General features: G+C 54.0%; 2 protein-coding genes across 2 annotated transcripts; one reads left to right on the plus strand and one right to left on the minus strand.

Annotated features, from left to right (window-relative positions):
- The first annotated feature begins 723 nt into the window (after nucleotides 1-723).
- LOC135326190 (olfactory receptor 14J1-like) lies at nucleotides 724-1,659 on the plus strand. The gene has a single exon (XM_064504041.1). It carries the CDS (start codon nucleotides 724-726, stop codon nucleotides 1,657-1,659), a length of 936 nt encoding a protein of 311 aa, XP_064360111.1.
- A 1,638-nt stretch (nucleotides 1,660-3,297) lies between these two features.
- Nucleotides 3,298-11,828, minus strand: LOC112979307 (olfactory receptor 14A16-like; the record flags this gene model as incomplete). The annotated part of the gene is made up of 3 exons (XM_064504042.1): nucleotides 3,298-3,434; nucleotides 5,567-5,684; nucleotides 11,367-11,828. Coding segments are annotated over 3 exons (717 nt in total), but the record flags the coding sequence as incomplete, so codon positions are not given.
- Between the last annotated feature and the right edge of the window lie 2,585 nt (nucleotides 11,829-14,413).

Genomic DNA, 14,413 nt, shown 5'->3' on the forward strand with positions numbered 1-14,413 from the left:
GTTGTCATGAGACAATGGACCACCTTGAAACTAGGTGATTGACTGGAGCTAGGCAATTAAGTATTTGACTGAGAGTTATGGCAGCCCTGCAGGTGGGAATTTCTGAAGGTTCTAGAAATTCCCCCGTGGCAAATCCTGCTGTGTCTAGTCCATTTCGTATGCTGAAATGTGTTGATAAACATCCTGGGTGGAGTGTCCTGAAGTGTCCTTGCTGCAACAGTGATCTGATTGTGCATAGCTAAGACATTTGTAAAGAGTCAAATACAAAGTGTTCCTGCAGTAATTGTCACATACTGTGCAATTAAGGTGTATCAAGAGCAATGAATTATGCATGTGCTGGGTGGTCACGTGGGTCCCCAGCCAACTGGATTAGACCTAAGCTAACCAGGGGTTCAGGAGTCTCACCTAATCCCGCTGACAGCACTGCAAGGACACTTTGTCACTGCACAATGACTGACCATCCTGTTTTGATTCTGAGTGTCTGTGTAACAAGCAGGGCTGACTCCTCTGGAGCCCATGGACAGAGGACCCTGCTCCTTATGGCAGATTCAGAAAGCACAGACCAAAGCACAAGTAGAGGAGGTGAAGGAAGGTTCTCCTAGTGAGGAGAAAGGACATGTGGGCAGTTGCTTAGAGAAACGGTGTGGGTTTTGTTCAAAGTCGGTCCTAACTTGTCAATATCTTCTCCTCCCTGCACAGTCCCCCACAGCCCAGAGGAAGCAAATGTTCAACAGCAGCTCCCTTAATGAGTTCCTCCTCCTGGGGTTTGCGGATACACGGGAGCTGCAGCTCTTGCACTTCTCGCTCTTCCTGGGCATCTACCTGGCTGCCCTCCTGGGCAATGGCCTCATCATCACAGCCGTAGCCTGCGACCACCGCCTCCACACCCCCATGTACTTCTTCCTCCTCAACCTCTCCATCCTCGACCTTGGCTCCATCTCCACCACTGTCCCCAAATCCATGGCCAATTCCCTGTGGGACACCAGGGCCATTTCCTACTTGGGGTGTACTACCCAAGTGTTTCTGTTTCTCTTCTTACTTTCCGCAGAGTATTTCCTTCTTACCATCATGGCATATGACCGCTTCATTGCCATCTGCAGACCCCTGCACTACAGGACCCTCATGGGCAGCAGAACTTGTTTCAGAATGGCAGCAGCTGCCTGGGGCAGTGGTTTTCTCCATGCTCTCCTGCACACTGCGAACACATTTTCAATACCACTCTGCCAAGGCAACACCGTGCAGCAGTTTTTCTGTGAGATTCCCCAGATCCTCAAGCTCTCCTGCTCAGACTCCTACCTCAGGGAGGTTGGCGTGAGTGTGGTTACTACCTCTTTAGCTTTTGTGTGTTTCATTTTCATTGTGGTGTCCTATGTGCAGATCTTCACTGCTGTGCTGAGGATCCCCTCTGAGCAGGGCCGCCACAAAGCCTTTTCCACGTGCCTCCCGCACCTGGCCGTGGTCTCCCTGTTTGTCAGCACTGGCATGTTTGCCTACCTGAAGCCCCCCTCCCTCTCCTCCCCAGCTCTGGATCTGGTGGTGGCTGTTCTGTACTCGGTGGTGCCTCCAGCAGTGAACCCCCTCATCTACAGCATGAGGAACAAGGAGCTCAAGGAGGCCCTGAGGAAACTGATCCAAGTGGTATTAGTTCAGCAGGAATAAGCTGCCCATCCCTCTTCACAGGTGATTTCTAATTTTCTCAGACAACTCTTGTGCTTTGGGCATTCTCCCTGTAATTATCATGTTTGTACAGAAGTGTTTGAATTCATCCCACTTCTCCAGAGGCACAAATCCTGTCTGTCTGGCCCAGAGGCCTTCTGTGAATATGTCCGTCACTGTGTCAGAGCTGGCCTGTCTCTAATAAAAGGGGATTCACTTAGTGCTGTGCTTGAAAGTTGGTTTCTTCTTCCAAAACTAGGGCCAAGAGTTCACTCAAGGACTTTCACCCTGAAAAGGACTCTTGCTTTCTGGGAGGTCTCCATGGGCTCAAGGCAATGAGCTCATGGGGTGTTGTGTTAGGGAATGAGGGCCGCATTCAGCTCTCACTTGTGGGTGCCCAGTGCTCCTGGAGGTGCTGAATGGTCAGGCGGTATCTGCCTGGGACTGTCTGCCCTATGACAGGGCTGGTGACAGATGCCCACAGTGGGGACCCTGCAGGCAGAGGGAAGGGAGCCTGGAGAGTGGTTCATGTCACCTTCAATGGAAAACCCTGGGCGGGATCTCGGCACACACCTGAACACAGCCTGAGCCATTTGAAATGTCCTGTGATTGCTCAGAGCATCATCCACAGCCACAGACCCCTTGGTAGAGGGTTGTCAGGTGCAATGATGCCCGTCCAGCTGGGTCTGCTTCTCACCCCAACCACCACGGCCAGTGCAGAGTCACCCCGTGGCCCTGGGGCACCACAACCCGCTCGCTCTGCAGAGCAGCACCGCCAGCTCGGGGCCCTGCGGGGAGCACAGGGGAGGCTCCAGGAAGGGCCAGGCAGGCCAGCACTGATGCACTCCCTGGGGTGAGGACACACACCGGTGGGATTGTGGGGCAGAGCCAGGTCTCGTGGAGGGGAAGCAAGACATGCCGGGCGCAGGAGAGTGGAGGCCATTTGCAGCCCTGGCTGCACAGCCCAGGTTTATGGGCGAGTCTTGCTGTGTGTCCAGCTCATTCCTGCTGGGCTCAGTGCCTGTATGGAGGGGAAGAGCCAGGCCTAGCCAGCCTCTCTCCTGGCAGAGATCCCAGCGGGCCCTGGGGACGGCTGTGTGCTGACCCCTGCGTGGGACATGGCCAGGGCTGGGCAAGGTGCAGGAACTGTGGGGGCTGCCAAAGCAGGAGGGCTGTGGGGGGACGGGACACTGAAGGCTGTCGCAGGGCCTGTGCCAGGGAGATGTTGGCCTGGCCCACGAGCTCTTGTTCTTGCTCCAGCTGTTGCTGGAGCAGAGGCTGAGGGCCAAGAGGTCCCTCAGGCAAAGCTGTGCTCCTTGGGGAGCTGCCCTGAGCACCACAACAGGCAGAGCACGCTCCTTGTATGTCCCCATCCTGCTGGGAGGGTGGCATGGGCACAATCCCTCGCTGCAGCCCCCGCTGGCCCCTGCTGACCTGCCCCTGCCAACCTGCCACCACCCCCGTGCTGCCTCGTCCTCTGTCCCTCTTCTCCACACTGCAGGCACCAGTGATGCAGCAGGAGCTGGCACAGCCCCACAGCCACTGCCCGGCCCCTGGCCCTCCCCTCCTGCCTGCCAAACATTACATCCATCTTCAAGAAAGACAGGAAAGATTATCTGGGGAGTGATGGGCTGGTCAGCGTCACCTCAGTCCCTGGGAAGCAAATCTTCCTGCAGCTGGTTCCAGCCACATGAAGGGGTCGGGAACAGCCAGCCTGAAGTCATCAAGGGCAAATTGTGCCTGGTCAATCTGGCTGCCTTCTGTGATGGGATGACTCTCTGTGTGGACAAGGGGAGTGCAGTGCATGCACTCCTTGAATTTAGGAAGGCCTTTGACACGGTCTTCCATAACATCTTTGTAGCCAAACTGGGGAGAGGTGGGATGGAGGAGTAAGCAATGGAGGGTGTGGGGAATGAGCTGGAGGCCACCTGGCTCAAAGGGTGGAGAACAATGGTACAAAGCCTGAGGGGTCTTGAAAGACTTGGGGATTTGGCTGACAGAAACTTCATGACATTGTACAAGGAGCAATGGCAGGTGCTGTATTGGGGGGCAGAACAGCCTGTGCATCAGATTAGGCTGGGACTTGACCAGTAGAGGAGTGACCCTGAGGAGAAGGACCTGGACGTTGCAAGAGATGCCACATGAGCCAGTGCTGCGTGCTCACCATAAATCAGGCCAGCTGCACACGGGGCTCCATTAGGGAGTGAGCGGCCACCCAGACAAGGTGAATTATTATCCCCCTCGTCTCAGCACTGGTGTGGCCACATCTAGAATAGGGTGTCCCAGTGTGGGATGCCCTGTGCTGGAGGAATGGGGAGGAAATGGAGAGCGTCCAGAGGAGGTCTGCCAAGATGAGGTTAGAGGTCTAAAGGACAAGGCCTTTATGGAGAGGCTGAAGGACCTGGGCTTCTTTAGCCTGGGGAAGGGGAGGCTGAGGGCAGTAGCGTAGGAGCCTGTGACTGTTTGAAGGGTGGTTTCAGAGAAGATGGAGCTTTTTTTGGTAGTGGGAAACAGCAAGAGAAGGGGAAAGCCACAAGCTGCAGCTTGTGGGGTTCAGCTGTGACCTTAGGAAAAGGAAATGTCACTCGTAGGGCAGTTCTGTGGTGCCACAGGTCACTGAGAGGGAGTCTGTGATTAGCCGCTGGTGTTGTGTTTCAAGGAAAAGCAAGTGAGGACAGAGAGACATCAGTAGAGGTGGAGACATCCCGGGGTGAAAGCAAGGTGGGGAAGCAGGTTGGGTGTCTACAGTCTACAGGGAAACAGGTACAGGTGTGGGACAGTGTAGGACAGCCTGAGGTGGAGGTGGCCAAGGGCACTGCCAGGGCTCAAAGCTCCCAACAGAACTGAGGTCTTTGTCCTCTTTGCGATGGCTGGTGTCTCTGCCACCAAGGCCCACGAGAAGACACCATTTCCTGAAAGCACTGTGGCCTTGCTGCCTCCTCATCCCCAGGGAGCCCAGGAGGTGCTTTATCATTGCCCTGCACTTGGTGTTGCACACCCCAACCCTCACACTGCCCCCAGGAAGAGCCCTGAGCAATGCGTGATGGAAAGGATCACCCTGCCCAGGGGCTGGGTGTCAGTGCCTGGCTGCTCTGCTTGATAACACACATCAAAGTTGACTTGGCGTCAGAGCCACCTGCCCATTGTCTTTGCCTGCCTGCAATCAGGGCCTCCAGCTTTCTGCTCTAATCTGTTATGGAAATTAGGCTTATCAGCCACCATAACAGGGCTTGACCCTAGGTTCCCACAAGTAAAGTTCAGAGGCAAATCAAAACAAATTAAATTTTCATCACATGCGTGCAGTAATTACAGCTCGAGCTGGGTGCCTCCTAAGAGGGACCCTGACGTAAACAAATCCTGGGCAATTATAGTTTTTTCAACTTACATTTCCCACCCCTCACGCGGTAGGTAGATCAATAGTAATTTTTTGGTCTGGGGTCTCCTGCTCCTCATTGGGTCTCATCATCATTCTTAGGTAAGCTGTTTTTCTCCTTATTCTTGTTTTTTGCGGTCTCTGATGAGGGTTGTACCTCTGTTTTTGTTGGGTCTGGTGGTTGTCTGCCAAGCTCTTATTTTTCAAAGTTTTGATGTCTTCCCTTTCGGAGTGGGTAACACAGGAGCGCAGACCATGTGTGGCTTCCTTATCTTCCCAGCCTGAATGAGCTCTGAGGCACTATTTTTTACTAAACAAGGTAAAGGTTTATTACTTTTCCCAAGTGCGGCCTAAGGCTTCAGCAAATTTAGCTACTCATGCTAAGCAAGTTTTATAGAAGTTGTGCTAAGCAGCCATTTCTAGACAGTTTCAATTCACTATTCTTTAATGCCTACATCCGCTTGATTTATTAGTTGCATCTCTGTATTGCTGTAGAGATCTGCAGGCGTCAATCCCCCCTCCTCCTGGCACACTCACCAAACCCAGGAATCATATCACCACCAACATCCAAGCCATATGTCTTCTCCTGGCCAATCAGCTGCTCTGTTAGAGTGAGCTCACAAGTCCCTACCCCCACCAGGTGCCTGCTGATGGTCTAAGGGCTTCAGAGACACAAGTTGCCTCAAAATACCTTCCCCAGCCATGAACATGCTGCTGCCTGCTACCTACTCTGGCCCAGGAGACCTCACAATCTGCTTCCACACCCATCTGCCTGCTGCTGGCCTATCAGGGACTCAGGCAGAAGTGACCTCACAGGCAAATACCCAAGCCATTAGCCAAGTGCTAGCCTTGCAGAGACAAGTGACCTCACAGCGACTCTCCCAGCAATGTGCCTCCACACAGTCTGTCAGGCACTGAGTCGGACGTGAGCTCACAAACATCTCTTCACCACTTGCCTGCTGCTGGCCTCCCTGCTGCTCTGGAGGAAATGACCTCAAAGTCACTTCCCAGCAAGGGGCCTGCTGCTGGCCTATCACGTACCGAGACACAGCTGACCTCACCAGCACATTCCCCACTTCACAGCCTGCTGCTGGCCTATCGGCTTCTCACCCAGAAGGCACCTCACAGGCACCTTCACAGTCATGTACCTGTCACTGGCCTATGAGCTTCTGAGACTGCAGTTACCTCACTATACCTTGTCCTGAACAGTGCGTGTTCATGCGCACTCAAAGCGAGCCTGGGGCAGGGCCTGGGCGAGGCCACTGGCAGCCTGCTGCACTACCATTGGCTGACAGAGCCATCAGTCCAACCCAGGCCCCCCTCCTCCCCTTGCTGGCCAATAGGAGGGCAGCACTGCGGGTGATGCCATGGCAACACTGCAGTCCTGTGTGACCCGGCCGGCAGCTCTTCCCCTCCCCTGTTTCCCCCCGCCTGTTTCCAAGCTGCTCCCCCAAACAGGCTGTCTTTTGGGTGCAGAGGTTTGACCCCAGTTTGCAGGAGGACAGGGGCTGTGGCCATCAGAGGACAACATCTCTGAGCCCAAAACATGCTCTGCCAAGTTGGAAGCATAAAAGGATGCAGGGGGGAGGAAGAGAGGTTCTCCCAAACAAGTAGATGCCCTGGGGTTCTTACAAGGTTCTTACATCTATATCCAACATGGCATTTCCAGCAGGCTCCTGAGAGCCCGATAGGAGCTGCAGGACACCCCAGCCTCCAGGACACAGGACCCCTTTCCTGGCAGAGCCAGATCCCAAAGGGGGACCAACTCCCAGGGAATCCTGGATATTCATTGCCTCCTGCCATGAGGGGATGGAGCTGGCCCCACAGGAGCCTTGGGGCTCAGGGCAGCCCTATCCCCAGGGTCCAGGAGTCCTGGCTGCCACATTGTCTCCTGAGCCAGGCAGGACCCTCAGGCAGGGTTCTCGTGGCAGCCCCCAGCCCTGTCCAGCCACCCTCACAGCCCGGGACCCACAGCCGTGTTTGAGTTAACAGCCTCTGTGTGAAACCTCAGCAAGGAGCTCCCAAAGCCCTTACCCTCAGTGGAGAGCTGCAGGAGTGCTGGGAACAAGGAAGTGTGGTCTGAGCTGATGGTCTGGGTCCAGCAGCCCTCCATCTCACTTGTCGCCTTCTCATCAGTGTGCCTCTCCAGATGGGGAGGAAGGGTGCTCTTCCCATCTTGTCCCCAAAACTTCTCTCCAGCATGTCCCTGTTCCTCTGCCTGTCAGCAAGCAGCTCCAGCATAGCCCAACTGCCTCCTGTCCTTCCTCCTTTTCATGGAGCGACTCCAAGGGACAGCAGTGGGGAGCACGTGAGCAGTGCCCAGCAGTGTCCAGGTCTCACAGGCAAAAGAGGGCACTGCCATGGCAGCACCGGGGAGACCTCCCTGTGATGCAGCACATCCCACTGTGACCTCAGCTCGTGTCACCTGGGGGCTCAGTATGTCACTGCCATGGAGATGGCACAGCCAGGGAGAGAGCAGAGAGATTTCCTCTAACATCCTGGAAAGCAGTCACCTCCCTTCACTCCAGTCATTTTCCAAAAATTTCTGATAAATCCTGGAACATCTCCAGATGGTGCCAAAGGCTGTGAAATATCTCAAATGGGGCACTGCAGAGGTCACTTCTGCGTGCCCACACTGGCAGGTCTCTGCCTTGGGCAGACCTGTATAGCAACCTGGGGCTAGAGAGTTGTTTTGGGGTTTGGCAAGACAGGAGAAAAGTCATGTGGGATGAAACAGCACAAAGCGTGGCCACAAGCAGAGATGCTTCAGTGAGCCTCAAAACTGATAACTACTGTGGGTTGCTCTTTTTGTAGAAGTAGGATGTAGGACAGTATGGGACACGATGTAGCCTTCCTCCCTGAGGCCCCAAAGCAGGCTCTTTGCTTTTAAAAGTCCTCAGCAAGGTTTCTTGGTCTGCGGTGCTTAAGATAGAGATGATACACCAGAAAAGAGCAAACATGCCCTTAGCATTCTTCATCCAGGCGGTTTTATCCAGGACCCTCGTCCCTGCCAGGCTCCAAAGCCAATGCGGCAGGCCAAGTAGTTAATCTGGAGAAGTTTTCTCATTTCCCATGAATTTTGCCCAGCTTTCCTTCTGGCTGAGCCTGGGGAAAGCCATTTCTCATCTCTGGGGCTCAGCTGATCCATGGGCTTCTCAGCATGACCTTGAGGCAGCGCTTCTCCCCTGGGTACAGTCCCTGACCCCTGGCCCCTGCCTGGGACCCTAGCTCTCTTCTGGGCTGTACATCCCTGTCTCCCTGGGTCTCCCACAGTTTTGATCCTGCACTTCTCAGGACATGGCCACACACTGCAGGGCTGGTGACCAGGCTCTGGTGCAGAGCTTGTAAGGCAGTGCAGTGCCTTGGGACCTGCATTTGGGCTCATTCAGAAATTTTTGAGGTGACCAGCTCCCAGCGCTGCAGCTGCTGAAGCTTGAGAAGGTCCCTACAACCAGCCTTCCTGCTCTTCCTCATCTCTGCCCTGGAGTGACTCATGCAGAAGGGAGACTCCATCCCCTTTGAATACTGTCAGAGATGGGGCTTTTGAAGTCACCGCAAAAGGAAGGACTCACCTACTTGTGTGGGTTGCTTCTTCAGCCTCTGGCACCCGCTCTGTGATGCTGTGAGCCCCAGCTCTGCACCCTGAGGTCTCTGCCCTTCGTCCAGAGGCACAGCTTCAAATGACGGAAGTGTTGCTTTAGAGAGCTCACTTCAAGCTGAGACACACTGTGGAGCTGAAGGCCTGATGGAGGCTAGTCCGGGATGCGGCAGTCTCCTCCACCCCCTCCTGCTCTGGGCCCAAGCACGCAGGAAGGTCCCAGGAAGTGTTTGGTGTGGGGGGGATGGGTTTCCCTCCACATGTCCCAAGTCCTGTGTGGGTGTCTCTGAGCACCCAGGAAAATCCCTCTTCGCTAGGGCCTCGCATCAAGCCTTTTCCAGACTTTTGTACAGAAGCACTGCCCAGTCCGAGATCCCCAAGAGCAGCACCACCCCCGGCATGGCCTGGGACCCCCAGGAGCTGTGTGGCTCCCTCTTCTGTTTCCACGTGCCCTGATTAAATGGACAATTTCTACCATCACCTTTCCAGCACCCTAGCTGGACATCGTAACTTCCCATGTTTTCCAGTTTTCCTCCTTCTCTTACTCTTGGTTCATTCAGATACCTAGTTGTTGAGTTCCACTTCAAGACATTTAAAGCTTGATCTGTCTTTCAGCAGTCTGTCCCGTTAGCCAAGGCATTAATTGTGTTTATGTCTACTGTTTCCTATCTATCCAAAAGGTTTCTAGTCAGGCTATCCCTTGTGGAAAGTGCACCTCATTGGAGGCAGCTTGGAATGAGCATACTGGCGAGTGTAATTTTTTATGGAACTATATCATGCTTTATTCTTTGTTTGTTTTCTACTAAAAGAAAAAACTTCTTTGTCTATTTGCAGCCAGTTTTCTAGGTAAAGTAGGTGGGAATTGGGGCCTATGAGCTGTAACATTCAGTTGCAGACTTCAGAGGAATAAGGTTAGCTTTTAACAAGAGTGATGGAAGTCCCAGTTGGCTGATGAGAGCAATGGGAGGATTGGGGAGATGGGGAGGAAGATTGTCCATGCAGGCTCTGACCTCCAGGACACTGCTTTTCCTACTTGTCCTGACTTCATGAGGAGACTCTCTGGATCAGTCTCAGCTGGAGAATGTTGCTGCCACTTATTCTGAAAGCTGGAAAATAGTACTCCTAAAAAAAACCCTTTCAAAGCAGAAATACTTGTATACTATTGAAGTCTCCATCTTTCAGCTACACTCCCGACACCTCTCCAATTGGCCATACAAGACTTGAAGAAAATCACAGGAAGAGAGGCGGTTCATCAGGGCTTTTTGCATTTTTATGATCCCCATGGTGTATTTGGTGCTGAATCCATGAACCACAGCTACTGACAGCCTTCTTTTTGGTGCCATCCACCAGGAGGGATGATGGCACGATGGCGCTATGAGCTGGGAGGGTGGGGAACATTATTCCTTCTTCAGGCACTTCCCAGGCCACGTGGAGGCCAGGACAGCAAGGACTTCTGGCTCTGCACCAAGAGCTCCCTGTAGTGTACCCACACTCTGAATGTTGTCTTGGATTAAAAGTTGGCATTTTTCTCTCCAAGACACTTTCAAGCCCAGTTCCACTTCCTTCTCATCTCTCCCAATCCCTCCTCTGATCTCGCTGGCCATTCCTACACCCCTCCCCTCTTCTCCCTGCAGGACCCCGAGCTGACGGTGCTGCTCTGCAAAGCAAGCGGGCTGTGAGGCCCCGGGGCTACAAGGGGACTCTGCACTGGCCGTGCTGGTCAGGGTGGGAATCACACCAAACCAAATGGGGATCAAAGCCTCTAGTCCCTCCATGGGGATGCAGATGTGGCAGGTCTTGGAGGGACTATGGAGCATTTCCAAGGGTGCTAGTTGTGTCCAGGGGTGCCTCTAGATCCTGGCCCTGGTATTTCACAGAGGGTGACATGAATCGCTCTCCAGGCTCCCTTCCCTGTGCCAGCTGGGTCCTCACAGCCTCTCCTGAGATTGTGGAGTCCTCCTTGCTCCCAGATACCTGGGTTTAGCACTTTACCTTTAGGTGACTTGATGTTGGAGGATCTCTCCCTTTGTGAGGCTTCCCTCACTACCCACACCAGGCACACGCTGTCCCAGAAGATCCCCTGTGCTCTCCTGGCAGCTCCAGCTTCCCCTCCAGAAGGACAGGTATCTGACGCTGGGCCTTAACATGTGGGACTGCCTTAGGTATGCACATCCAGAGGTGTCCCACTCCACCGGCCTCCCCTCCACTGCCACTGGACACTGATGGGGGAGTCCTAAGTCCAGTCCTTGGTCTCTAAGAGATTATTACATGATTTTTGCTCCTGAACCCATGGAGGACCCCATCAGCAGCAGCCCCTTTGGTCATAATTTCCTTGGGCCTACTCTTGACACCAGCTTTGGAAGAAGAGCCAGCCTTCAAAAACTGCACTGAGGAGAACTTACTTTATTACAGAGATACTGTGAGGGAGTCAGCTCCGATCCAGTGTTGGACACAATTTTATATGGGCACCAGGTGAGACAGGGCAGTCTCAGGAAAGGTGAAATGAAGCCAAGCATTTGTGCAGCAACATGATAACAAATACTACTAATAATAGTAACAATAGCCATAATAAAAATAAAGTGAATAAACAATGTTCAGTCCTGGTATGAGACACTGTGGGAGTCATTTGTGGAGAGCAATGGCAATGTTACCACTACTGAAAAATGTCCATGAAAGCACTTTCCTCAGGGCATCCTGGAGCTCCTTGTTCCTCATGCTGTAGATGAGGGGGTTCACTGCTGGAGGCACCACCGAATACAGAACAGCCACCACCAGATCCACAGCTGGGGAGGAGAGGGAGGGGGGCTTCAGGTAGGCAAACATGACAGTGCTGAGAAACAGGGAGACCACGGCCAGGTGCGGGAGGCACATGGAAAAGGCTTTGTGTCGTCCCTGCTCAGAGGGGATCCTCAGCACAGCAGTGAAGATCTGCACGTAGGACACCACAATGAAAATGAAACACACAGAGACTAAAAAGACACTAACCACAAGAAGCCCCACTTCCCTGAGGTAGGCATCTGAGCAGGAGAGCTTGAGGATCTGGGGGATCTCACAGAAGAACTGGTCCACTGTGTTGCCTTGGCAGAGTGGTATTGAAAATGTGTTAGCAGTGTGCAGGAGAGCATGGAGAAAACCAGTGCCCCAGGCAGCTGCTGCCATTTTGACACAAGCTCTGCTGCCCATGATGGTCCCGTAGTGCAGGGGTTTGCAAATGGCAACATAGCGGTCATAGGCCATGACAGTGAGAAGGGAATACTCTCCTCCTAACAAGGACACAACCAGGAAGACCTGGGCAGCACATCCTGAGTAGGAAATGTCCCTGGTGTCCCACAGGGAATTGGCCATGGATTTGGGGACAGTGGTGGAGATGGTGCCAAGGTCGAGGAGGGAGAGGCTGAGGAGGAAGAAGTACATGGGGGTGTGGAGGCGGTGGTCTCAGGCTACGGCTGTGATGATGAGGCCGTTGCCCAGGAGGGCAGCCAGGTAGATGCCCAGGAAGAGCGAGAAGTGCAAGAGCTGCAGCTCCCGTCTGTCTGCAAACACCAGGAGGAGGAACTCACTGAGGGAGCTGCTGTTGGACATTTGCTCCCTCTGGGCCCAAGGGGTCTGTCTGAGGAAGAAGAGATGTTGTCAAGTTAGGGCAGACTTCTCTAGCAAAACTGTCTCCCCGAAGCACACACACTTTCTCTCTCCCCATCCTGGCAGCACAGTCATTGAGCTCTGTGGCTTGAGCTCTGCCTGGTGCTGGCTGAGTTTGCTATGAGGAGACAGAAATCCTCAGCATTGCTACTGCACTCAGAGTCAACAGATGCGATTCCTGAGAAGCAAAAGGATTCACTCTGGCTTTAGTGTAGAGTGAGGAGGGCTGGCCTGTCCATCCCCCTTGTTCCCAGCCCTGTGTTCGCACCTCTGAGGTGGAGGACAATTTCATTTGTGTTACCCTAGAAAGAAATGACACCACTGAGTGCAGATCAACAAACTCAGCACCCCTTCTCAGGGTTCCTTGAGGAGAGGTCTCAGCCCTCCCCTTCTAGCCAAGAGCACATCGGGCTCATTCCAGCTGCCTGCATCCAGCTGCCCAGCAGCACTTCCGTGGCCTCAGTATCTAGCTGCTTTCTCCATGGGGCATCTATGTAACATCCAGCTGCAATGGGAGAGCTGTGTCCTTCCGGAGGGCAGCTTGCAGCCCAGCCACACAACCCAGGGAAATGGTCAAATATTTTAAGGATGGGATGTCCTGACGAGAGAGTTGGCTCATTCCCAGCCCCCCACACTGCATGGTTCAGAGCCCCACAGACTTCAGGGGGACTTGGGCTCCTCAGTGTAGAGGATACATGTGCTTGGCAGGACCTGCAGGTTCCGTGTCTGATCTGCATCAGAACCCCCCTCCCCAGAGAGTCCCAGCAGAAGGACAAGAGCAGCATGGACAGGTGGGAACCACAGAGCAATACCATGATATCTCTGCTGGCGAAGGAAGGCACAAGGGAGAGAGAGAGGGCCGCTCAGGATTTTCTCCTCTCCTGAGTGTTCAGCTGCTGAGGAAAAGACTCCTGCCCTGGACCCCACAGCCTTGAGAGCAGAGGGCTGTGCTGGCTGGCAGAGGAGAGGAGATGCTGGAGTTGATGGTTTCCTCTCACACCTTGAGCATGACTCTGCTGCCTGGAGCCGTCCCTGCGGGCAGCTGTTTCTCTGTCCCCACGTCTCTCCCCTGTCAGTGCTCACAGACCCCATCCCACCCGCTGGGTGCTCAGCTCTGCCCTGCAGAAACCTCCCGGGGGCAGGACACTGCCCAGGGCACCTCTGTGTTTGCAGGGCCTAAGCACCAGGGAAGACACACCTTGTTGAGGCTGGAAAGGTGCTGCTGGCTTGGTCTGTAGGCTGAGGGGTGGATGAAGGCATTTGCTGAGTTCATCCCACAACTGTTCCTCTCTCACTGTTGCTGTTTTGGAGTCTCAATCTCCTGTTGAAACCTGACAGATCCAATAACATTTAATTATACCCAAAGGCCATAAAACTGAAAGCAGAGACTCATGAAAGCTCCTTCCCTTTCAAGTATCCCCTGCCTTGACCTTCTTTTTGAAAAAGCCCCTCCAGAAATGTTCTCAGGGTGAGGCAGAGCTGTGAGCAGCACTGACCCATGCAGAACCCTCTTGGCTGGAGAAAGAACCTGCCCTGGTGGGGGTCTCTCCTTCCACCCAGAGCTTCTCCCCACAGTGCCACAGGGAGTTCCCAGCACAGGCTGAGTGCTGACCCTCACAGGCGGCAGTCACTGCCCCAGGCACACAGCACCCTGGGGTGCAGGGACACTGCTCTGAATTACAGCCCTGGGCAGAGCTGGGTGCACTCCCGGGCTCCACACCCCTGCAGTGTCCCTGCGAGAGGGGAGCACGCTGCCCTACCCCTCTGATGATGCGGCTGGGATTCCCTGCTCTAAAGCACCTCCTGCTCCACACAAGAGGGACTGCGATACCCATCCTGACAGACCCTGTCAGCCATGGGAGGTGGTAGCTTTAGAGCACCCCTCAGGGTATCTCACTGCATTGCCCTGCAGCCAGAGACTTACTGTATTAGGGGCTGTGAAGATTTCTCCTCCAGTGAGCTCTCAGACATCCTCTCACTCCTCACTGTCTTTAACTTCTTGTTGTCTCACTCATCTTGCTCATCTTCCTTGTCTCATGTTGGCACCTGCAGGCAGTGCCTGGAGCCCTGCGGCTCCTTGCAGAGGAGCTGTTCCTGCACAGAGCTGTTTCTCAGCAATGCTGCCAGGTTGCCATGAGCTCCCTCCA

The sequence above is a fragment of the Dromaius novaehollandiae genome, unplaced genomic scaffold, assembly GCF_036370855.1.
Source record: "Dromaius novaehollandiae isolate bDroNov1 unplaced genomic scaffold, bDroNov1.hap1 HAP1_SCAFFOLD_37, whole genome shotgun sequence".
Taxonomy (NCBI): Eukaryota; Metazoa; Chordata; class Aves; order Casuariiformes; family Dromaiidae; genus Dromaius; species Dromaius novaehollandiae.